Here is a 23779-nt window from a genome sequence, read left to right as displayed (position 1 = left end):
TGAGGAGAGAATAGAAGAGAATATAAGAGGGAGAAGCACACATTGTGTGAAAGAAGTAGGAATATGTATAAAGAAAAAAGAAAGAGAATAAGAGGGCCATAGAGGTGTGTATGTGGGGGGGGGGCAGGGTAAGGCGGGGGGGGGGGGGGGGGGGTTACATTTTGTCTGTTGTCCATGCCGACGGAGTGCATGTCTGAGTAGCGCTGCTGCATTCCCTGGTCAGCATAGAAGCTGCTCAGCTGTGGGGGAACTGGAGGTAAGGACTGGGGCTGCTGCTGAAGCTAGGGGAGGAGGGGTGGAGATCAGAGTGGTTAATAACAGACACACACAGGGCTGGGTTCCAATCTGATCACTCTCAAACTTCACCTCTGCACTGAGATCGGAGGGTGAATATGGCAATGGCTCCATCTATACTGCTTGAAGGCTACAAGTAGGCTACATGTAGGCTTACATTACATATAAAATCAGAGAGTGAGTCAAGCAGGGCAGACGGGAAGAGCGAGCCAATGATCAGGTTGGAATTAAACCCTGGAAGCATTCAAATTGAGGTGGAAGGTGTCACTGGCGTATGCCTCGATCAGAACGACAGTGTCATTTAAAAAAAATTATATTTAACCTTTATTTAACTAGGCAAGTCAGTTAAGAACAAATTCTTATTTACAATGACAGCCTAGGAACAGTGCCTTGTTCAGGGGCAGAACGACAGATTTTTACCTTGTCAGCTCGGGGATTCGATCTAGCAATATTTCGGTTACTGGCTCTAACCATTAGGCTACCTGCCGCCTTCATCATTGCATCAATACTGAGTAATAAATTCTGCAGTTGTAACCTTCTTCATTATGTAAGCCAAGATTTTTTGTGGATACGTGTGCAACAAAAGTTCAACATTCACCTTTAGCTACTATACTGAACAAAAATATAAACGCAACATGTAAAGTGTTGGTCAAATTTTGTGCACAAATTTGTTTAAATTCCTGTTAGTGAGCATTTCTCCTTTGCCAAGACAATTCATCCACCTGAGAGGTGTGGCATATAAAGAAGCATGATCTTTACGCAGGTGCACCTTGTGCTGGCAACAATAAAATTGCACTAAAATGTGCAGTTGTCACACAACGCTACAGATGTCTCATGTTGAGGGAGCATGCAGACTGCACGAATGTCCACCAGGACCTCCACATCCTGCTTCTTCACCTGCGGGATCGTCTGAGACCAGTCACCCGGACAGCTGATAAAACTGTGGGTTTGCACAACTGAAGAATTTCTGCACAAACTGTCAGAAACCGTATCAGGGAAGCTCATCTGAGTGCTCGCCTTACTCACCAAGGTCTTGACCTGACTGCAGTTCAGCATTGTAACAGACTTCAGTGGGCAAATGCCCACCTTCGATGGCCACTGACACGCGGGAAAAGTGTCCCAGTTTCAACTGTACCGGGCAGATGGCAGACGGCGCGTATGGCGTTGTGTGGGCAAGCGGTTTGCTGATGATGCCAACGTTGTGAACAGAGTTCCCCATGGTAGCGGGGGGGGTTATGGCATGGGCAGACATAAGCTAGGCCCATTGTCGTGCCATTCATCCGCCACCATCACCTCATGTTTCAGCATGATAATGCACGGCCCCATGTCGAAAGGATCTGTACACAATTGTACACAACGCACTGCAAATGCCTCTGCAACCCAATGCTGCAAGGCAAATGCAGAGTTCCATTGGAAATGAATGTACTTCTGGTGTACCAAAACGAAATGACGCTGTCAATCTGATCAAGGCGTAAGGCTTTGGTTTTAGCTGTTGACAGGGTCACCAGGATCATATTCAGTAGCGAGACAAAAGTTATTCAGTTTTACTTCAGGACTGTCTACTGAATGTGTCCCATGTGTGTGTAGGGGCTAGGTGAGGCTCACCGATTGGTTGGCCAGCTGAGGTAAGGTCTGAATGCGCTGGGCGTTCCATTTGAAAGGCATGTTGGGGTTGTACACGGCCTCCACTAGGACCCTGTCACCCACCTGGGGGGTCTTCCCCTTCACCGCACTGTGGAGACATCACCCATTATTTACCCACTTGAAATTGCTTTAGAAACTGCAATATACGGAGACTTCACACTTGAAATTAAACAAAACATTACTGCTTTAGAATAAAAAGTACACAAATTAGGAATGCAATCAGCAAAATATAGAAAACCCATGGGAAAAAAGACAATTGGTCCGATGTCTTCTGTGGCCCAATCCTAAAAGGACTCCTAAACTCTATGCACTTGTGGAGATCTGAGAGGACTTGGGCCAGAGTCTGAACACTCACCTGAGCTGGAAGAAGACGTCCTCATCCACAAAGCCGAATGTGTCATGCAGCTTGTTGACAACGCCGGTGAAGACGCGCTGTTTCTGGGGCTGGCTCTGCTGCTGGCTCTGCTGCTGGTGGCTGGAGCGAGGCGTGGGGTAGGACACGGTGATCTGGGCTGTCTGCTGGGGGTTGGACAGAGAGAGGCTGGTGGGGAGAGCCACGGGGGGCTGGGGAGGAGGAAAGTTATAGGTCAGTGTTCAGGGACAACTTCATCCTACTACTACCTTCTGTATAAGTTCTAAATGGATGAATTGTATGAAGTCCCACTAAATTCTAAATCTGTGTATTTAATAATGGAACTGTTTGAAGTGTCTACTGTATATGGAGCCTATCATGTTATTTGCGATTTAATTGAATCAAATGTCCCTTAGCGGTTCTCATTTATTAAAAGGTGTTGATAATTACACTCATTGTGGCCATACATGTCCTGTTATTGTATTTGGCTATGAAGAAGGTTAAAACATGTAACCTGGATTTAAAACTGAAAAGTGATACGGTGGGGATGCCTACCGGGAATTTGTTTTCACCACTCCAGTTCTTTCAACATCCGCGCAGATGGCAGAAAAAGAGACACGGTCACGTTAGACTATTATGATGCATTCACAATTCCTTCCCCAAAAGCTTTGGTTTTGTACCGCATGCTTCCAAAATCACAGCCTACTTATAACAAGGGCGCATTTGGAATTTTCATGACAAAATTGCATCTTTTTAGGCCTATTATATTTGACTAAATAATTCTACTTAAGACAAGATGACTTAAGTGGCAATACTTTTTCTGAAAGGTGCATTAAATTTACAAGAAAGACAAGTTTGTTCCTAATCAGCCTACCTGTGAAAGCAGCGCTTGCTGGGGCTGGGGGAGCTGTGGAGAGAATGATAGATAGAGATAGATAGAAAGAGAACAGTTACTACTGTGTGTATATAGAATAGAGTACATTCCACACCCCAGCACCAAGAATGAAGTGCCTTGTGATTTGACTGATTTGACTGTGCTGCGGCTGGGAACCGCTGCTGCTTACCCCGTATAAGTCTGTATGCTGTTGATGTTGCTAAAGAGACAGGGCACACAAACACGCAGAAATAGCAATAAGTCTTTCATTGAGTCAACTATACATTTGTTGATTGATAGATATCATGAGTATGGCTTTTCTCAAATCAAGGCGATTCAAAGTTGTCTGTGCGAGTTGCAAACATCAATAATTTACCCCGTAGGAGTCTGTATGTTGTTGATGTTGCTGAAGAGACGGGATACACACACGCAGAAATTGCAATAAGTATTTCATTGAGTAAATAATACATTTGTTGATTGATACATATGAGTATAGCCTTTCTCAAATCAAGGCGATTCAGTTGTCTGTGTGAGTTGAACATCAATCATTTACCCCGTATGAGTCTGTATGTTGTTGATGTTGCTGAAGAGACGGGGTACACACACAAATGCAGAAATTGCAATAAGTCTTTCATTGAGTAAACATTACATTGTTTGATTGACACATATCAAGTGACCAGCATTAGTGAGGTATTTTTCAAGTTGGTTGAACATCAATAATTTGCACAAAAAAATTAACATTCCTGGGGAATGCAGCACAGGAGGCTGCAGAGGGGAGGACGGCTCATAATGATGTCTGGAACGATGCAAACGGAATGGCATCAAACACCTGGAAACCATGTCTGATGTACAGTTGAAGTAGCAAGTTTACATACACTTAGGTTGGAGTCATAAAAACTCGTTTTCAACCAATCCACAAATTTCTTGTTAACAAACTATAGTTTTAGCAAGTCAGTTAGGACATCTACTTTGTGCATGACACAATTCATTTTTCCAACAACTGTTTACAGACAGATTATTTCACTTATAATTCACTGTATCACAATTCCAGTGGGTCAGAAGTTTACATACACTAAGTTGACTGTGCCTTTAAACAGCTTGGAAAATTCCAGAAAATTATGTCATGGCTTTAGAAGCTTCTGATAGGCTAATTGACATAATTTGAGTCAATTGGAGGTGTACCTGTGGATGTATTTCAAGGCCTACCTTCAAACTCAGTGCCTCTTTGCTTGACATCATGGGAAAATCAAAAGAAATCAGCCAAGACCTCAGAAAAATAATTGTAGACCTCCATAAGTCTGGTTCATCCTTTGGAGCATTTTCAAAATGCCTGAAGGTACCACGTTCATCTCTACAAACAATAGTACGCAAGTATAAACACCATGGGACCACACAGCCGTCACACCGCTCAGGAAGGAGACGTGTTCTGTCTCCTAGAGATTAATGTACTTTGGTGCGAAAAGTGCAAATCAATCCCAGAACAGCAGCAAAGGACCTTGTGAAGATGCTGGAGAAAACAGGTACAAAATTATCTATATCCACAGTAAAACGAGTCCTATAATTGACATAACCTGAAAGGCCGTTCAGCAAGTAAGAAGCCACTGCTCCAAAACTGCAATAAAAAAGCCAGACTATGTTTGCAACTGCACATGGGGACAAAGATTGTACTTTTTGGAGAAATGTCCTCTGTTTGGCCATAATGACCATCGTTATGTTAGGAGGAAAAAGGGGGAGGCTTGCAAGCCGAAGGAACACCATCCCAACTGTGAAGCACGGGGGTGGCAGCATCATGTTGTGGGGGTGCTTTGCTGCAGGAGGGACTGGTGCACTTCACAAAATAGATGGCATCATGAGGTAGGAAAATTATGTGGATAAATTGAAGCAAAATCTCAAGACAACAGTCAGGAAGTTAAAACTTGGTCGCAAATGGGTCTTCCAAATGGACAATGACCCCAAGCATACTTCCAAAGTTGTGGCAAAATGGCTTAAAGACAACAAAGTCAAGGTATTGGAGTGGCCATCACAAAGCAATGACCTCAATCCTATAGAAAATTTGTTGGCAGAACTGAAAATGCATGTGCGAGCAAGGAGGCCTACAAACCTGACTCAGTTACACCAGCTCTGTCAGGAGGAATGGGCCAAAATTCACCCAACTTATTGTGGGAAGCTTGTGGAAGGCTACCTGAAACGTTTGACCCAAGTTAAACAATTTAAAGGCAATGCTACCAAATACTAATTGAGTGCATGTAAACTTCTGACCCACTGGGAATGTGATGAAAGAAATAAAAGCTGAAAGAAATAATTATCCTATTATTCTGACATTTCACATTCTTAAAATAAAGTGGTGATCCTAACTGACCTAAGACAGGAAATGTTTACTAGGATTAAATGTCAGGAATTGTGAAAACTGAGTTAATGTATTTGGCTAAGGTGTATGTAAACTTCCGACTTCAACTGTATTTGATATCATTCCACTGATTCCGCTCCAGTCATTACCACAAGCCCGTTATCCCCAATTAAGGTACCACCAACCTCCTGTGGAATGTAATATAAGACAACTACTACATAGGTCAAAGAGAACAAAAGGGGAAACTATGCTGCAGAGTCTAGCCTCTAAAAAATCTGATTTGACAAACACGGATGCCATTTTCTTTTATCTAAGTGAAACCCATTTGTCAATGAAATCCTGTGACTCAGTGAGTGAGAGGTCTAACTGACGTGATATGAACTGGCTGCTCTGGGTTAGAACACTCAAGTGTTCTTAAAGTGGGTTAAAGTTCTGGAACTCTGCCCAGTTCGACAGTTTTGCTGACAAGCTCTAATTCGTTTACAAACCAAGCAGCAAAAACATGTATCAAACCCCCAACAACAGAGCACTACTCCAGATATTCTCAAAGCCTTTATAACTGTACCAAGGTCCACCACAGAATGTCATATTACTGACTCCATGACAGGAAAACAGAATATTTTGTATAACTAAAAAGGAAAGATATGTGCTCATTAGGAGAGATTGAAGACATTAGGAATTCCAGATTGATCGTCATATGAACTAACATTATATGACATACTAAACATATTCTCCAATCATAGCCATCAGGGGCAAAACTCAAAACACATAAGGTCAATAGCTTCTAAGAGAAACTTCATCCTACTCAACCTAGAACAGGGTATTTCACTTGGTGTAATGACCATGTGTCTCACCTGATGGGGTACATTGTAGAGCTGCTGAGGAGGAGGCTGCTGAGGAGGAGGCTGTTGTTGCTGCTGCTGCTGCTGTTGCTGTTGTTGCTGTTGTTGTTGCTGCTGCTGTTGCTGATACTGCTGCAAGGCCGAGTTGATTTGAGACTAAAACAATAAGCGAGATGAGACCGAAAAAGTTAAAATGACTTGATGTTGCTTTGAAGGGAAGACCATTTACTAAACAGTTAGTGACTTCATACTCAACCACAGCGATGAGAAGAAAAAAAAGGTTATTTTTCTCAGACTTTCACTCAGAATCTAAAGAGTATGTTGTTCACACTGATCTGTCTCATGGTGTGGGGGTGTTTATCAGTTCATCACCCACAAATCAGAACACGAGAACAGGTTTTCCAACATCACAGCTCCTTCAAGTCTAGTGAGGTTTGGCTGCTTACCAATCTCTGTACCTCGGTGGTTCCCAAACCAGTTTGTCTGACCAAAATAATGCTCATCATTGGAAATGTTTCTTCAGTAAACAAAATCCAGAAAGTTCAGGTGAAATTAGACGTGATCAACCAATGGGGTATCTCCCTACCATTTTGGGGACTTTTGGGTTGTGTTCATTTGGCACAAAACCAAAGTTACTACCTGAGCTTATCCAGCAACAACAACAATAACAGTGACCCGAATCAGGAAACTAGGCATATGTCGCAAGTCACAGAAGGGTCGTTTGAATTATTTCTGTATTTTTATCAAAGTGTCTTTTTTTGGCAGAAATGCCTTCTCGAAAATGTGAACTTTCATGTGCCTTAATAACAAACTTGTATGCCATCTGTAAATACAAATAAAATTGTTAAATTAAGAGCCTTGTTGGTTAAGCCACAGAAAAATATAGCAACCTTTCCACTAGCCATGATTGACTGAGATAACGAGTGAGCTGGACATGCCGAGAGAGGAGTTCGGATTGGTCTGCCATATTCAAGGCTTCTGTCAATTTGAGCTCGTCAGTCTATGTTGGTAATCCTGTCGAATGAGTTTTTATTTTTATTTTTATGTATTGTGTAGTGGAGCTGCATAAGTGTTGCTCTCCACTTTCTGGAGGATGAAGTTTTGCAATCAGTGGAATTAGAGTATGATAGGTAAAGAGACGGAGAAAACCCCTGTCTCCGGATTACATCTTCAAACTAAGGGCAACCGTGGTATGGCATTCCTGACAGGGAGACGCGTCCATAATTTCTGTCAAAATTAGAAACGTGTAATATCTGAAAATGTAAGATAGCTAGCTACATTTTCAGATATGACACGTTTCTAATTTTGACAGAAGATGCTTTCATTTCAAGCTAAAATGTACTGTTAGCTAGCTAGCTAACGTTAGCTGGCTGGCTCCCTAGCTGACGTTATTCTTTGTTTCCCAGTACCGTTTGCTTTTCTAGTTAAAGCCTAATGTTAGCTAGCTAACATTGAACCTGGTTGGTTAGCTCCTAGTACTGTGACATTGTTGGAACTTTGTTCATTGTTGTTTAACTAGCTAACGTTAGCTGGCTGGCTCGTTAGCTAACGTTACGTGGCGTGTGTACAAAACCTGCTGAATATTGCCGGTGTCAGTAAACGTTTGCAAAAAAATAATTAAAGTAATTAAATTTTTGCCAGCAGTGCTGGTTAGGCTGTTTTCATGTTATCCAGAGGTAAACAAATCATCGGCCAGTGCGTCAAGTGTGCGCTCTGAGAGCGAAACAAGATGGGTGGGGCTAAAGCTTAAGAGGGTGTGAACGATGCTGAATGGGTGTAGACAAAGAAGAGCTAGATACCAAAACATTCAAAGGTGATTTTCTCAAAAGTGAGTTTACAAGTTCAAAGCAGAATTACTTTCCCATTGTTCCTCAAATGCAGTGTATAATATACCATTTTGTAGCTCTGAGTCTCTACTTTTATCCAATGTAAAAAACACAATTTCACATTTTGCTACATAAGACCGAATCCAGGGGGTGAGTCACAAATATTATCATATTCTGTTAAAGAACATGTAGCTTCATTGTGCCTAGCGGAACACTGCCAAGCTGAGCCTAGCGTAGCTCACCTGTTGCAGTGCTGCAGCGGCGGCGGCTGCGGCTTGCTGCTGCAGGGCTGCAGTCTGTTGGGATAGCTGGTAGTTGGAGGCGGACGACTGGGAGTTGAGGGAGGCTGCAGACAGGGCCGATTGCTGGGAGTACATAGAGGGAGACGCACCCAGGAGAGATGGCTGCTGCACACCTAGAGCTGCAGGGGAGAGATGGGTGTGGGAATAGAAGAATGCAGAAAGAGTGGTGTTAGGATGTATGGCAAGTGAGAGGAATGGAGTGATAGACCGGCAGAACAAGAAAGAGAAAAGAAATGACGGGAGAGAGAGAAAGAAAAAAGTATAGTACTTTGAATATCCAGCGGACTAATCTGAACCCCCTCCATCACAAACTTTGCCAAAGAGATCAGTGAGATTCAGTTTCCTTCAAGCACTGTACCCTCAACCCAGCGTTACCGTTATCCGGGTAATAGCAAGCTTTTGTCCCAAAAAATAATAATAGAAAAACTGACAAATAAAATTGTCACCGGCCAATTTGCGAAATAATGCTTTTTAGCCTATTTATTATTGGAAATATGTTTATCGGTCAATAGGTACATTTGCACAATTTAGTGGAATTAAATTGGCGCACAGTATATTCTTTATGCATCTTATTAATCACACATGTAGGCCTACAGCATACAAATACAGAGCCTTTGAGCAGAAAATCAGTCAGCAGCAAAAGCTGCTGCTACTGCATCTCAAACAGCAAACATAGGCAACAAAAGTCAGGCTTCATCAGCGCATCACACACCACTTTGCAATGAGCTGGAGGCAGTATGCATTTTGAAAACATATACTTAATTGTTTGAAACCTGAACATTTTAATACATATTATGAGGCATGTCTTACCTGCTTCAAAATGTGTAGCCTAGACAACTTTCTTTCATTGCCCAGTAACCAATTTTTTTTCTCTGTCACATGAAACCACTTGCATGAGCGGTGTCCTTTTGACAATGGTATTTTCCTGCTAATTGCATTACGGAACGAACAATAGTGCGTAGTCTAATGCCTTGTGCGCATTGCTGCGCTTATAATGTTAAGAACATTATACATTTTAAGATAAACGTTCTGATCTATTGCATCAGACTCATTGCTTAGATGTGGATGTCGATTAAGGCAGCCCTCCACACCTCTCTGATTCAGAGGGGTTGGGTTAAATGCGGAAGACACATTTCAGTTGAATGCATTCAGTTGTACAACTGACTAGGTATCCCCCTTTCCATTAAAAAAAAACTTTTTTTATGTAGCCTAGGCCTACTGGTTGTATGAATTTGGGATCCATCGTCCGACCACTATCCCAAAGTCTGTTTGGAATAGGCCATTTCTTTCTCCACCAGCTGACCAATAAAACGTGTCAACTTTTTTTACTATGGGGGATAGTAGATTGACATAGAATAACTGTCCACATTTACTAGCCTAACATCTTCAGTGCACATCAAAATATTGTAGGAAAGACTGCACATCGTCCTCGACATTCATGTTCTGTTAATCCTTAAGTCCTTAAGAGTCTAAGCTGGGGGTTCGGTGTACTAAGCTAACATATGGAATTCTTAAGATAGCTAAATGATCCTTGGTATGACTATGTGACATAGAATATTAGGACCCCTTAAGGTATGTATATGATGAAACAGAATTTGCCTTACTGCTATTATCCCATAGAAACACAATGAATAACAGCTTCATACATGGATAAATATAGAGTAAAAAAAAAACTATTCAAAAAATGAAGTTATGAAAGATTGACATGCTTTTAACCCCTTATTTTAGGCACCCCTATTTTAGGCACAGAACTATCTCCATATATACTGTACTTCCATTTATTTTTTAAGCTGGTACCGGGCTACTTTCAGACAAGTCTTGTGAGGCTTCTGGGTGTCCTAGAGCAAAACAACCAACCTGTTCGTGAGAGACTCACCTTTCCTTAGAGGGAGCATATTAGTGTGTTGCCCAAACTATTCGGACACTACTGACAGAAGTTGGCACATCGGCTGTACCGACTTCAGACAAGTCCTGTGACGTTTGTGGGGGTCGTAGAGCAAAACGGAGAACACCATCGTGTTCGTGGGAGTCATCTTTAGTTTTGTAGGTCAAACCGTTCGTACGTTATAGACGTTTTCATGAGAAGACCGATTTTCGGAATGTCTCATGATCTGACAAACACTGCTCCAGCTCTGCCACCTTCACCGCAGATGCGGAAGGGCGACATCGGCAGATGCTGTGGATTGAGACGCAGCCCATGCCAAAAAAAAACTGGCGGATTTTGATGGGAAATGTTTTATTGTGTTAATTAATTTAGACTCTAGGGTGTGAAAATGAATTACCATAATCTAAATGTGATTTCTGTCAGTCATTCTGAGCACCGTGGGTGGACACCCTAATCAGGTTATGCACCCAATGTATATGGGTCCGGTAAATTTCACAAATGTTTGGTAAATTAAAATACTGCCAGTCAAATGTCCGGCGTCACATTTTCCTAACTGAAACCCTGCCTCAACCTCACATTAATTGTATCCCACAGATGAGTACAGATTATAGAAGGAAAGGCAGTCATCCAGCAAAATGTCATACTCACAGTGTAGGCTGTTGAGGTCCATGGACTGTCCTGAGTGGCTGGGTTGGGACACCCCCGTGGCAGTGAACTGAGCCGCCCACGGTGGGTTCTTCTGTCCCCCAAACTGGGCCATGAGTTACGGCTCGAGCTTAAGCGTATTGCCGGAACTGATTTAGGTTTATATCCTGTCAAAACAACAACCCGGAAATGGGTCTATTTGTATAAGGATTCTTCATTTGACATTTACCTTGCTTTCATTGAACACAAACACTGGCATCTAGCAACAAAAACAAACAATACAGGAGGAGATTGTTACAGATTTACTTACAGCTAATACAATACCTAGCTAGCTAAATCATATCAGCTAACGTTAGCTTGGATAATATATCGTTAAGTTACCACTTTAGCTAAAACGACAACAACGTTAGGCCTCCTGACAGCTGCCTCTACTAGGCGGGATAGTGAGACTAGCAACAACAGAATTAATGGGCAGGGTAGCCAAATTTTCACTGCTGGAAAATGTCGCTTAGTTGGCCAGCTAGCTATCCCTTGATCATGACTCTCAGTTTTATTACATTACACATAAGAGTCATTGGATGAAGGTGTCTTCTGTATGGGACTTTTTGTTAATAATAGAAAGCCTTAGAATTAGAAAATTTTGAATTAATGAATGTGGCATACTATTTATAGCTAGCCTCTTCAACTCTGATGCCCCCTGGTGGCATTTTCTAAACTACGCATAATATTGTATACTACCCTCAAAGTACATTTTGGTTTCAGAACTAAGTCCGACAAACACAAGCTTAGTACTGTTAGAAAGGTGGGAAACAATGTGTTTACTACAGAGCCTGAGATACAACAGATTCCCAGTTCGTCCATTAGACAGCAGTAGATCACATGTCTCTTGGCCATTTCAAAATCAAATCAAATCAAATTGTATTTGTCACATACACATGGTTAGCAATGTTAATGCGAGGGTAGCGAAATGCTTGTGCTTCTAGTTCCGACCATGCCGTAAAACCAGTTGATTCACTGTGCCAAAAAGGCTGAATGGATTTTCAAGCCTGACATATGAAAATGACCCTAGCAATCAGGCCTTTCAAGTTATCGAGGTGAGAAAACGTATTTTCATCATTCACGTTTCCTATTGTAAACAAGTGAGAAATCAACGGTGCATGTGGAGGATGCATACAAGGTAATGTGGATGGAGAAGAAAATGCATTGCTTTACAATGACAATCAGTGTGTATCCTTTCCTACTAAATGTTTGCACTATTAGTGACTTGACCTACATTGCACACTATGAATATGGCCATTGCGCATGATTTATGGCCTTTATGGGGGGGGGGTCTTACAAAAGACAAGAGCTGTAGCTGTCAAATGATTTGTACTTTCTATTTTCTGAACAAATATTTGTTTGGGGGTACCTGTACAGGGCCCAAAACAACCAAGTTTAACAGGCCATCTAGCTAATGCACATGCTAGACAATTACAGATATCATCTACCTGGTTAGCCTTTAACTATAAATAGCCATAGGCTAACTAACAACATTTGCTGGGTTAGCTTGCTAACGGAGATAAATAACTAGATAGCTACCTAGCTTGCTATTTAGATAGCTAGCTATGATGATGACTCGTGGGTTTTGTTATCAAAGCAAAGACGACTAGTAACGTAGCTAACGTTAGCTATAACGAGGCCTAAACAAGGCAACACACGACGCAGCTCTATAAGAGACTGATGGACAGCAAGGCTGATGGACATTCCAATTTTGCGACAATAATTGCGTTCTGCAGTAAGGAAAGCATCCAAAATGTTTATTACATTAACAGATAGAGGAAAAAATATTGTCCTCACGCCTTTACCTCTGTCCTCTGTTCATTCGCCGGCGGAGATGGATCAAAAACTGTCGCCGCGCATGCGTAGATCAGGGGGCGCGCACGCGTGCTACATACTTTTCTTTGACGACAAAATTACAAGGTCGGTCAGGCAATCTGTGTAATCTTCAGAAAGTATTCATATGCCTTGATTTATTCCATATTTTGCTGTGTTACGGCCTGAATTCAAAATGAATTAAAAAATAATAATAATAATTTTCGACCATCTACACAAATACCCCATAATGACCAAGTGAAAACGTTTTTAGAAATGTTTGCAAATTTATTGAAAATTAAATACAGAAATATCTCATTTACATAAGTATTCACACCCCCGAGCCAACAAATGTCAGTCACATTTGGCAGCGATTACAGCCGTGACTCTTTCTGGGTATGTCTAACATCTTTGCACATCTCGATTGTACAATATTTCCACATTCTTAAAAAAAATATTAATAATCTGTCAAATTGGTTGTTGATTATTGTTAGACAGCCATTTTCAAGTCTTGCCATAGATTTTCAAGCCGATGTAAGTCCAAACGGTAACTAGGAATGTTCAATGTTGTCTTGGTAAGCAACTCCAGTGTATATTTGGCCTTGTGTTTAAGTTTTTTTTTTCCTGATGAAAGATTAATTTGTCTCTGTGTCTGTTGAATAGCAGATTGAACTAGGTTTTCCTCTAGGATTTTGCCTGTGCTTTAGCTCTATTCTGTTTATTTTTATCCTAAAAAACACCCTAGTCCTTGCCAATGACAAGCATACCCATAACATGATGCAGCCACCACCATGCTTGAAAATACACTGAACAAAAATATAAACGCAATATATTACTGAGTTACAGTTCATATAAGGAAATCAGTCAATTCAAATAAATTCATTAGACCCTAATTTGTGGATTTCACATTACTGGGAATACAGATATGCATCTGTTGATTACATATAACTTTTTTTTTAAGTAGGGGCGTGGATCAGAAAACCAGTCAGTATCTGGTGTGTTCACCATTTGCCTCATGCAGCGCGACATCTCCTTTGCATAAAGTTGATCAGACTGTTGATTATGGCCTGTAGAATGTTGTCCCACTGCTCTTCAATGGCTGTGCAAAGTTACTGGATATTGGCGGTAACTGGAACACGCTGTCGTACATGTCGATCCAGAGCATCCCAAACATGCTCAATAGGTGACATGTCTGGTGAGTATGCAGGCCATGGAAGAACTGGCACATTTTCAGCTTCTGGGAATTGTGTACAGATCCTTGCGACAAGGGGCCGTGCATTATCATGCTGAAACATGAGGTGATGGTGGCGGATGAATGGCACAACAATGGGCCTCAGGATCTCGTTACGGTGTCTCTGTGCATTCAAATTGAAATTGATTAAAAAAAGCAATTGTGTTCATTGTCCCTAGCTTATGCCTCCCCATACCATAACCCCACCTCCACCATAAGGCACTCTGTTCACAACGCTGACATAAACAAACTGCTCACCCACACAAAGCCATACCTGCCATCTGCCCAGTACAGTTGAAACCGGGACTCATCCGTGAAGAGCACACTTCTCCCCCATGCCAGTGGCCATCGAAGGTGAGCATTAGTCCACTGAAGTCGGTTATGACGCCGACCTGCAGTCAGGTAATGACCCCGGTGAGGAAGACGAGCACATAGCTGAGCTTCCCTGAGACGGTTTCTGACAGTTTGTGCAGCTATCCGCGAGGCTGGTCTCAGACGATTCCGCAGGTGAAGAAGCCAGGTGTGGAGGTCCTGGGCTGGCGTGGTTACACGTGGTCGGCATTTGTGATGCTGGTTGGACGTACTGCCAAATTCTCTAAAACGACATTGGAGGCGGCTTATGGTTGATAAATTAACATTACATTCTCTGGCCACAGCTCTGGTGGACATCCCTGCAGTCAGCATGCCCTTTCTGCAGTCAGCATGCCAATTGCACGCTCACTCAAAAACTGTGGCATTGTGTTATGTGACAAAACTGAACATTTGAGTTGCCTTCGGAGGCCGAGCAGTTGCCATACCAGGCGGTGATGCAATCAGCCAGGATGCTCTCGATGGGGCAGCTGTAGAACATTTTGAGAATCTGAGGACCCATGCCAAATCTTTTCAGTCTTCTGAGGGGGAATAGGTGTTGTCGTACCCTCTTCACGACTGTCTTGGTGTGTTTGGACCATGATAGTTTGTTGGTGATGTGGACACCAAGGCACTTGCCAAGACATTTCACAACCAGTCAGGGAGCAGGGAGTTTAAAGAGATTTCTCTGCTCATGGAAAGTAAGTAAAGCACAGCTATATTTATCTCAATTCACATTATTACCTTGAATACCAGAAACATCTAACAAATGGCATGCACCACCTACTATTGAGTCAATAAAGCTCTGCATCTATCTGCACTACAGTACTTAGTGAGTATCCACTCCATCAGTTTCACCAGCTCTGGCTGGGTGAGGTATTTGTAAAGACACCCAGCGATGGCTGCAGGCAGCTCCTCTTGATACCTGGCCGGAGACAAGTCTCAGACTCAATTTCCCATGTTAACTTACATCAATCAAAAGCATGGTGAATAGTGCTCCACTCATTGCTGTACAGGGTTAATGGTGGGCTGAAACTACCTCAGACCTGGGGAGACAGCACACACAAGGGAATGTTATTACCCAAAACTTCTGACAGGGTGCCTTTTCCCCTGACACACACTGTGGACGTAATGGAGGAAATTGAGAAAGTTGGTGAAGCAACGACAGTGCTGGAATGCGAACGAAATGGGTGTCAGTTCTGATTATATGGAGCGGGAGGATGAGGGTCAAGGACCGGAATGGTCGGTAGTGGAAAGACATGGGTAGAAGAGAGATCATGATACAGAAAGCAGTGAAGCATCTAATAAAGAAAGCATAAGGAGGGCCAAGGTAGGAAGCAAGAGTAGTGATGTTGGAGTGGAAAGTGGTGATAGGGTGTGAGGCCCTGTGTTCTCATCAAACACTATCTGACTAACTAATGCAGTAGAGAAAGAGGTAGGTGAAGTAAAATTAGTTTGGTTTATTGGAAATGGTAGATTGTTCATATTTTGTGGTAGCCAGGCTCAGCAAGAGAAGATTCTGAAAATGGAAAAGCTTAATGGGAAGAAGATTAAAGAAGATTAAAAATGTCCCTGGTGCTTATACTAGATTGAGGGGAGTCATCACTGGGGCCTGAATATCTATGTCTATAGATGATATTTAAGAACATGTGAAGGGAGGCAGAGTGATTGAGGACAAAAGGTTGATCAGTAGGAAAGAAGGTCAAAGAAGTGAAAGCCTATCAGTGCTTCTGAGGTTTGACAAGGTTATGCCAGGGAAAGTACACATAGGATTCCCTAGTTTCAATGTCAGAGAATTTGTCCCATCCCCATTGCAGTGTTTAAAATGCCTAAGAATGGGACATGTAGCTGTTCAATGTAAAGGAAGGAAAGTTGTGCCAACTGTGGGGGGGAACATGATTACGGTGAATGTGGGAGCAATGTGAAGGTTAAGTGTTGTAATTGTGTGGGGGAACATAGTGCAGCATTTGGTGGATGCCAGGTTCAGAGAGAGGCTCAGAGATATAGAATCAGTCATGCTGTATCGTATGCAGAAGCTGTAAAACAGATTGGTGGAATTTCCATGGCTGCTCCTGTACTAAGTGGAACTAATTTCGGGACTGGGTTATTCCTAGTAAGCGGTGTCTTTTCTTTTACCCCTTTTTTCTCCCCTGTGTGTGGCCAATTGTGCGCCGCCTCATGGGTCTCCCGGTCACGGCCGTCTGTGACACAGCCCGGGATCGAACCTGGGTCTGTAGTGACGCCTCAAGCACTGTGATGCAGTGCCTTAGACCGCTGCACCACTCAGGAGGCCTAGCGGTGCCTTTTCTGTCCCCAGAAAATAGAAGTTCTTATTTAGTGTAAAATGTGGATTCCAAAAGGCTTTAAATATAATCTCAGGTGTCCTTTACCTTAAACACCAAATATGGATCTTGAAAGGGAATTTTATGCATTTTAAACACTTTTTGTCAGTGGATGTAAGCGTTTTTGCCATGTCCCAAGGTGTTATCAACTTCCACAAGAAATATAAGTCTTAAAATAATAACATGTTTAACATTTTTCTTCATTATTTTATAGTCCTAGTTAAAGTATCTTTCATCAATATTTTTTTCCCTCATGATTATTGTATTTATTATTATTTTATTTAAGATTTTCTGTGTGTCCCTGATACCACTTTCCACCCTGTTAGTTTGCTGTAATTCTCTATTTAAGAAATCAACCCCTTCCTACAATATTCAGGAAATGTCATTTCTTATGGGTAAAAAAAATAGGTGTGAAGCTAAATAAATAAACACTCAGTTTATCTATTTGTCCATGTTTCATGTTGTTATTGTTGTTGTATGTCCCACTCGTAAATTTCCACCGTTAGGCTAAATTACAGAGAAAAAAAATTATACGATAGCTCAATCTTGCTCACTCACAGAGCTATGGCTAATAACATTTCCATCCTGTTAGGTTCCACCTTGTTAGGATTATGCACCTAACAAATTGGAAAATGCACCCCAATGTTTACGTGCCTGAGCTTGATCAATATGTTTTTCTGAAAGTCAAACATGTCCTTTTTCTGAGCGAATACATTATTTTATTTTATATATATATATATATATATATATATGTGTGGCAGGGAGAGGTGAGGGGAGTGGTAATTGAAGTGAGATACCTTGCAGCCCGCTGGCTCCACCCCCGAGCCTTATATGGACTTCCTGCCCCAACAAGGTGAGCCTGTGTATCATTAAGCCAGGGAATGCTTGGGGATAAAAGAGGATGCGGCAGAGAATGGAGAGGGAAGCGAGTGTTATGAAGCGAGGGAAATGTCTGTGTGGTTACCCCCACTGTGTACCGAACCGGTTTGGCTGAGGACCTGAGTTTTATGATTACCCCTGGAACGGACAATGAGAATGGATTGTGGACTGGTTGGTGAATTCACCCTTTCCCCAGTGTGCAAAACTCCCTAATAAACACCCCATTTGGATTCTAGTTGTGCTCCTTGTGTGTGTTTGGTTATTGAACTTGGTGACATGGAAACCCCACACCCTTGAACCTGCTACAATATACAAACATTTTCCCAAAAGATTTGAGGTACAAATGGCACCGCATTGTAGAAATAACCCGGCTGGTGTTTCTGCTGGTCCTGGCATGGTTTGGATGCCTGTTCAGAAATCTTGCGCTCATGAATGTGCACTGTCAAAGGACACTTTGATAATGAAGTTGACTTCATAGCTTTTATTGGTAAGGTTATCAATACGACTCAGGTTGTGGAAAGCAGAAATGCCAGGTTGAAGTTTTTTGTGGAGACGGCAAAAGAGATTTTGGGGGTATGAGATGTTAATGTTGAAATGGTTGTTAACATGCTGAACAAGGGTGGAGTGTTCAGCATGATATAGATCAGGGGGATTGGGGAGTTTTTTGGGGGAGGGGAAGGGTGTGATAGAAGTTAATAGGAATTTATTTGGATTTTATTTTCATGGTAATACTGAATTGGTCAGATCATGATTGATCGTATATTCCAGCACAAACGATTGTTTGCGGACCGCCATGATATTGGAGAAAAATTTGGAATTAATTCCTTTTAGAGCATGTACTTCCATTTTGTAATGGAATGTTTTATGTCTCCAAACTTGCGTTCCAACTCGGTGAAAACGTTTGCGTTGACATGATCCACTTCATCTTCCACCTACAGAAACAAAAAGAACAGCTATAACTGACAGACATAAAAGCTTAATGCTGTTCCCCTCCTCGCTCACTTTATCCATTTATCCTCATTCTGCCTCTCTATGGGTTTCTCCCTCCTTCTCACTCTCCTCTCCTCCTCCTCCTCCCTGTCCCTCCCTCCTCTCTGCCTCTCACCTGTTCCACGTCATCCACCTCCGGGATGTAGAACTGCAGCATGTTCTGGATGCCATTCTTCAGGGTGACAGTGGAGCTGGGGCAGCCAGGGCACGAGCCAACCAGCTTCAGCTTTACCGTGCCATTCTCAAAGCCCTTAAAGATTATATCACCGCCATCCTCCATCACTGTGGGCCTGTGTGAAACGGGAGGGTTTATTAGTTGAGTTTATTTGTCACTGAACAACATAACAGGTAATATTACAATTGTTATTAAAAACTAGGAGGAAGAGAAGAATGGAGGGGAGGTTTAAGAGGGGGGAGGGGATGGGAGAATTTGTACCGAGCTGTCCTTGAAGATAACATCACTATAGTCTTTATTTCATATCAACATAATTTCTATAATTTGTTTGGGAACAACTTCAGTGCCCAAACAATCTGCCTGAGGGTGGTCTACAGAGATAGGTGGAATGGGCTGAGAGTAGCTGAGGGGTGGGATTAAAAGCGCATGATCTGTAATGATTATGACCGAAAACACTACATACATTCAGGTCTGAAATTATTGGCACCCTTGATAAAGATGAGCAAGAAAGACTATAAAATAAATAATTATAATTGTCTCGCTGGAAGATCCACTTCTGGTCATGTTTCAGGCTCCTGGCAGAGGCAACAAGGTTTTTGTTTAAAATGTCCTGGTCCTGGGTAAAGTTCATGATGCGGTTGACTTTAAAGGTTGACAGCGAAATTACGTTGCCACGAGCAGCACTGCAGATATTGAGATGAGCAAGATGCAAGACTTCGCTCTCACAGTCACACACAGTATATGCGTGTAACAGTATAACTTTAAACCGTCCCCTCGCCCCGACACGGGCGCGAACCAGGGACCCTCTGCACACATCAACAACTGACACCCACGAAGCGTCGTTACCCATCGCTCCACAAAAGCCGCGGCCCTTGCAGAGCAAGGTGCAACACTACTTCTAGGTTTCAGAGCAAGTGACGTAACTGATTGAAACGCTACTAGCGCGTACCCGCTAACTAGCTAGCCATTTCACATCCGTTACACTCACCCCCCTTTCAACCTCCTCCTTTTCCGCAGCAACCAGTGATCCGGGTCACGGCACCAATGTAACAGTATAACTTTAAACCGTCCCCTCGCCCCGACACGGGCGCGAACCAGGGACCCTCTGCACACATCAACAACGGTCGCCCACGAAGCATCGTTACCCATCGCTCCACAAAGGCCGCGGCCCTTGCAGAGCAAGGTGCAACACTACTTCTAGGTTTCAGAGCAAGTGACGTAACTGATTGAAACGCTACTAGCGCGTACCCGCTAACTAGCTAGCCATTTCACATCCATTACATGCGCATGTGCACAGATTCACTTCACGCTGTTCACAGCATGACCCACTATGCTGTTTATGTTCTTCATCTATGTTATAGTCGCTGAATCTACCTTTAACAAGGGCCCAGGACCAGTGGAAGCAAAATAGCCCCATAACATTAAAGATCCACCACCATATTTTAGGTTAGGTATGTTTTTTTCTTCTGCATATGCATCTTTCTTTCAACACCAAATCCACTACTGGTGTGCATGGCCAAATAGCTCTATTTTCATGTCATCTGACCAAAGCACCAGTTCCAATCCAAGTGCCAATGTCGTTTAGCAAACTCCAGGCATTTACATTGGTTGGATGACATGAAAATAAAGCTCTTTGGCTACGCACACCAGTCGTGGGTTTTGCGTCGGAAGAAAGATGTATATGGTGGTGGATCTTTGATGTTATGGGGTTATTTTCTTCCAATAGTCCTGATCCTAAATAATATATATTTATTTTTTTTATCCCCAATTTCGTGACTACGATCTTGTCTCATAGCTGCAACTCCCCAACGGGCTCGGGAGAGGTGAAGGTCGAGTCATGCGTCCTCAGAAACATGACCCGCCAAACCACGCTTCTTAACACCAGCCCGCTTAACCCAGAAGCCAGCTGCACCAATGTGTCGGAGGAAACACCAAGTGGCGCAGCGGTCTAAGGCACTGCATCTCAGTGCGAGAGGCGTCACTACAGACCCTGTATCGATCCTGGGGTGTATCAGAACCGTCCTTGATCGGGAGTACCATAGGGCGGCGCACAATTGGCCCAGCATCGTCCGGGTTAGGGGAGGGTTTGGCTGGGGTAGCCCGTCATTGTAAATAATTTGTTCTTAACTGACTTGCTTAGTTAAATAAAGGTTAAATAAAAAATAAACTGACGCTGGGCCTATGGGACTCCCAGTCGCAAACCCTGAGGCCCTTAAGGTCAACGGCATCATGAACTTTACCCAGTACCAGGGCATTTTAGCCAAAAACCTGGTTTCCTCTACCATTAGGCTGAAACTTGGCCTAAAGTGGATCTTCCAGCAAAATAATAACCCCAAGCACATCAAAATCCTTTTTATTTTTAAATTGACCACAACATCAACATTTTGCAATGGCCAGCCTAGTGAAAACCTGTGGTTTGAATTGAAGAGAGCAGTCCATAAGCACAGATGAATGATATCAAGGATCTTGAAAGATTCTGTATGGAGGAATAGTCCAAGATCCCTCCCAATGGGTTCTCCACGGCTCAGTGCCATCATCCTTGAAAGGTGTTGAAAAGAAGGGTGTAAATAATTTTGGCCCTTATCTTTTTGAGAAAAACTATTATTATTGTTTTCTCTTTCTCTGAGCAGTTGTATCAGTACAAAATATCAACATTTTTTGCATACAACATAGCTCAATATTTTAATTATTTATTTTATAGTCATTTTTGCTCATCTTTATCAACGGTGTCAATCATTTCAGACCCCACTGTACATCATACTAATAGTATATGGGAATTTTACCTTATCCGTGTATCTAGAAGCTCGTTAATCATTGAAACGATTTCATCATCTTCAAAGTGACCTAAGACAGGAACAGCATGTTGAAAAGTCTTAAATTCATAATACAAAAAAACAAACATTTTCATTAGATGTATGCAATTTATCAAGATGACAATACAGTACAGATTGACCCTCAACACCCATATGAAGAAGAGTTTTGTTCCTGTCATACTCACTGCTCTCATGGTGGGTCACCTCCGTGGTCATGGGGTCTCCACTTAGTGATGGCATCCATGACATGGTGCTTGATGTCTGTCCACTCCACATCGTCTTCTGCCTGACAAAGGCAACACAAAACATGCAAAGGCCTGTTAGTAAATGAACATGGCCCGATACCCCACCCTTCTCCCGAATTCTGCACTTGCACACTTTCTTGCATGGATTTAGCAATGGTGAAAACTCACTCTTGCCAATGCTTATACCAATCCTATGTTTTCAAATCAATGACAAGGATTGTGCAAGTACACAATTTGGGAGAATGTCAAAAATTTGGACATGGCCCATGAATTGAATCAGAAAATGTCAGTTAAATTGTATTTGTGACATGATCCATTCAGTCATCATGGTCTAATTGCACACAATATCCCAGAGTAAATGGATAGGGTTGGTAGATGAGGGTTTAAACTTTAAAGTGTATTTATTGGGTACCTTGGTAACTGTGATGAAGTCAAGGCCATAGAACGCACTTTTCACTCCTTCCATTTCAAACAGGTTCCTGTGAAAACCAAGGGGGGTCACCAAACAGTGGAGAAGCACATTGCACGTTGCAATAGATTTTTACTTGAGGCATGCACAGAACTGTAACTTAGGCTAATCAGTACAGTAAACCTCTAATAAATATGTTCCTAGAGCACAAATGATCATCTTCGGTTCGAGTTCTCCTACAGCAGTTCACGTACAAACGTCACTGGTTCTCCCACACTCTGAAAGCAAACAAGCTGATGTTTAGAGAACAATTTGTGATTCACGTTGGAAAACCTCAGTTTATTCACACTGTCTGGTTTGTCATGGTTACTGCTCATTGTTCACATTTCCAATATGGGGAAAAGATGCACTGAGTACAACCCAGGGAATAACACATTAAAGCAATTCCACTTGTTTCCAACGTGATCCCCGATGGAATAAACAAAATATAGACAAAACCAGAAAACGACAGTAATCCCTACAGTAAAAAAAAAAACGGTATTACACAGCATAGAATAAATACATTTAAAATAAGAGATAGTCAACCTATCCTATTCCCATAATTTGTTCTCCCAGACTCTCAATACATTATACATCAATAAATCTATATTGCTATCAATACAACTGTAACCGCAATCATTTGAGCATATAGCTACAGCTAACTGCCAAAATAAAGGAAACACCAACATAACGTGTCTTAATAGGGAGTTGGGCCACCACAGGCCTTGGCATAGACAAATTCCCTCATTTGGTGTTTTGTTGATGGTGGTGGTAGAAAACGCTTTCTCAGGCGCCGCTCCAGAATCTCCCATAACTGTTCAATCTGGTTGAGATCTGGTGACAGAGACACACACACCCTTTAATCCCACTATGCTCCATTGAGACCCTTCTTTCAAAGGCACTGAGATCTCTTCTTCTAGCCATGGTAGCCAAAATGATGGGCAACTGGGCATTGTTATACATGATGGGATGTTAATTTCTTAATTAACTCGGGAACCAGGGTGCGATGACACAGAAGCATAAAAATGGCACTAAGTACATACCTACAGTGGGGAGAACAAGTATTTGATACACTGCCGATTTTGCAGGTTTTCCTACTTACAAAGCATGTAGAGGTCTGTAATTTTTATCATAGGTACACTTCAACTGTGAGAGACGGAATCTAAAACAAAAATCCAGAAAATCACATTGTATGATTTTTAAATAATTAATTTGCATTTTATTGCATGACATAAGTATTTGATCACCTACCAACCAGTAAGAATTCCGGCTCTCACAGACCTGTTAGTTTTTCTTTAAGAAGCCCTCCTGTTCTCCACTCATTACCTGTATTAACTGCACCTGTTTGAACTCGTTACCTGTATAAAAGACACCTGTCCACACACAATCAAACAGATTCCAACCTCTCCACAATGGCCAAGACCAGAGAGCTGTGTAAGGACATCA

At 42.3% G+C, this 23779-nt stretch overlaps 1 protein-coding gene and 1 pseudogene across 4 annotated transcripts in view; both read right to left on the bottom strand.

Moving 5' to 3' along the window:
• LOC139571065 (cell division cycle and apoptosis regulator protein 1-like) overlaps positions 1-12926 on the bottom strand; it is a 31283-nt gene extending 18357 nt beyond the window's left edge. The window contains exons 1-12 of one of the 4 annotated variants that reach the window (XM_071393579.1): positions 12856-12926; positions 11015-11178; positions 8422-8600; positions 6366-6509; positions 3718-3747; positions 3541-3570; positions 3355-3384; positions 3165-3197; positions 2846-2872; positions 2294-2502; positions 1900-2026; positions 159-281 (exon numbers count right to left, since the gene is read on the bottom strand). In XM_071393579.1, coding sequence (XP_071249680.1) covers positions 159-281; positions 1900-2026; positions 2294-2502; positions 2846-2872; positions 3165-3197; positions 3355-3384; positions 3541-3570; positions 3718-3747; positions 6366-6509; positions 8422-8600; positions 11015-11126 — 1044 coding nt within the window. In that variant the 5' untranslated portion in view covers positions 11127-11178; positions 12856-12926. Of the gene's footprint in view, positions 1-158; positions 282-1899; positions 2027-2293; positions 2503-2845; positions 2873-3164; positions 3198-3354; positions 3385-3540; positions 3571-3717; positions 3748-6365; positions 6510-8421; positions 8601-11014; positions 11179-12847 lie in introns of all 4 variants that reach the window. The other 3 variants (XM_071393580.1, XM_071393581.1, XM_071393582.1) reach the window with 3 other exon arrangements.
• Positions 12927-18133: 5207 nt separating this feature from the next.
• On the bottom strand, positions 18134-22426 carry LOC139569831 (NFU1 iron-sulfur cluster scaffold homolog, mitochondrial-like; annotated as a pseudogene).
• Positions 22427-23779: the final 1353 nt, after the last annotated feature.

The sequence above is a fragment of the Salvelinus alpinus genome, chromosome 3 (assembly GCF_045679555.1).
Source record: "Salvelinus alpinus chromosome 3, SLU_Salpinus.1, whole genome shotgun sequence".
In the NCBI taxonomy this organism is placed as follows: domain Eukaryota; kingdom Metazoa; phylum Chordata; class Actinopteri; order Salmoniformes; family Salmonidae; genus Salvelinus; species Salvelinus alpinus.
Note: the sequence above shows the minus strand (reverse complement) of the source record. Positions and strands in the feature narration are given on the sequence as shown.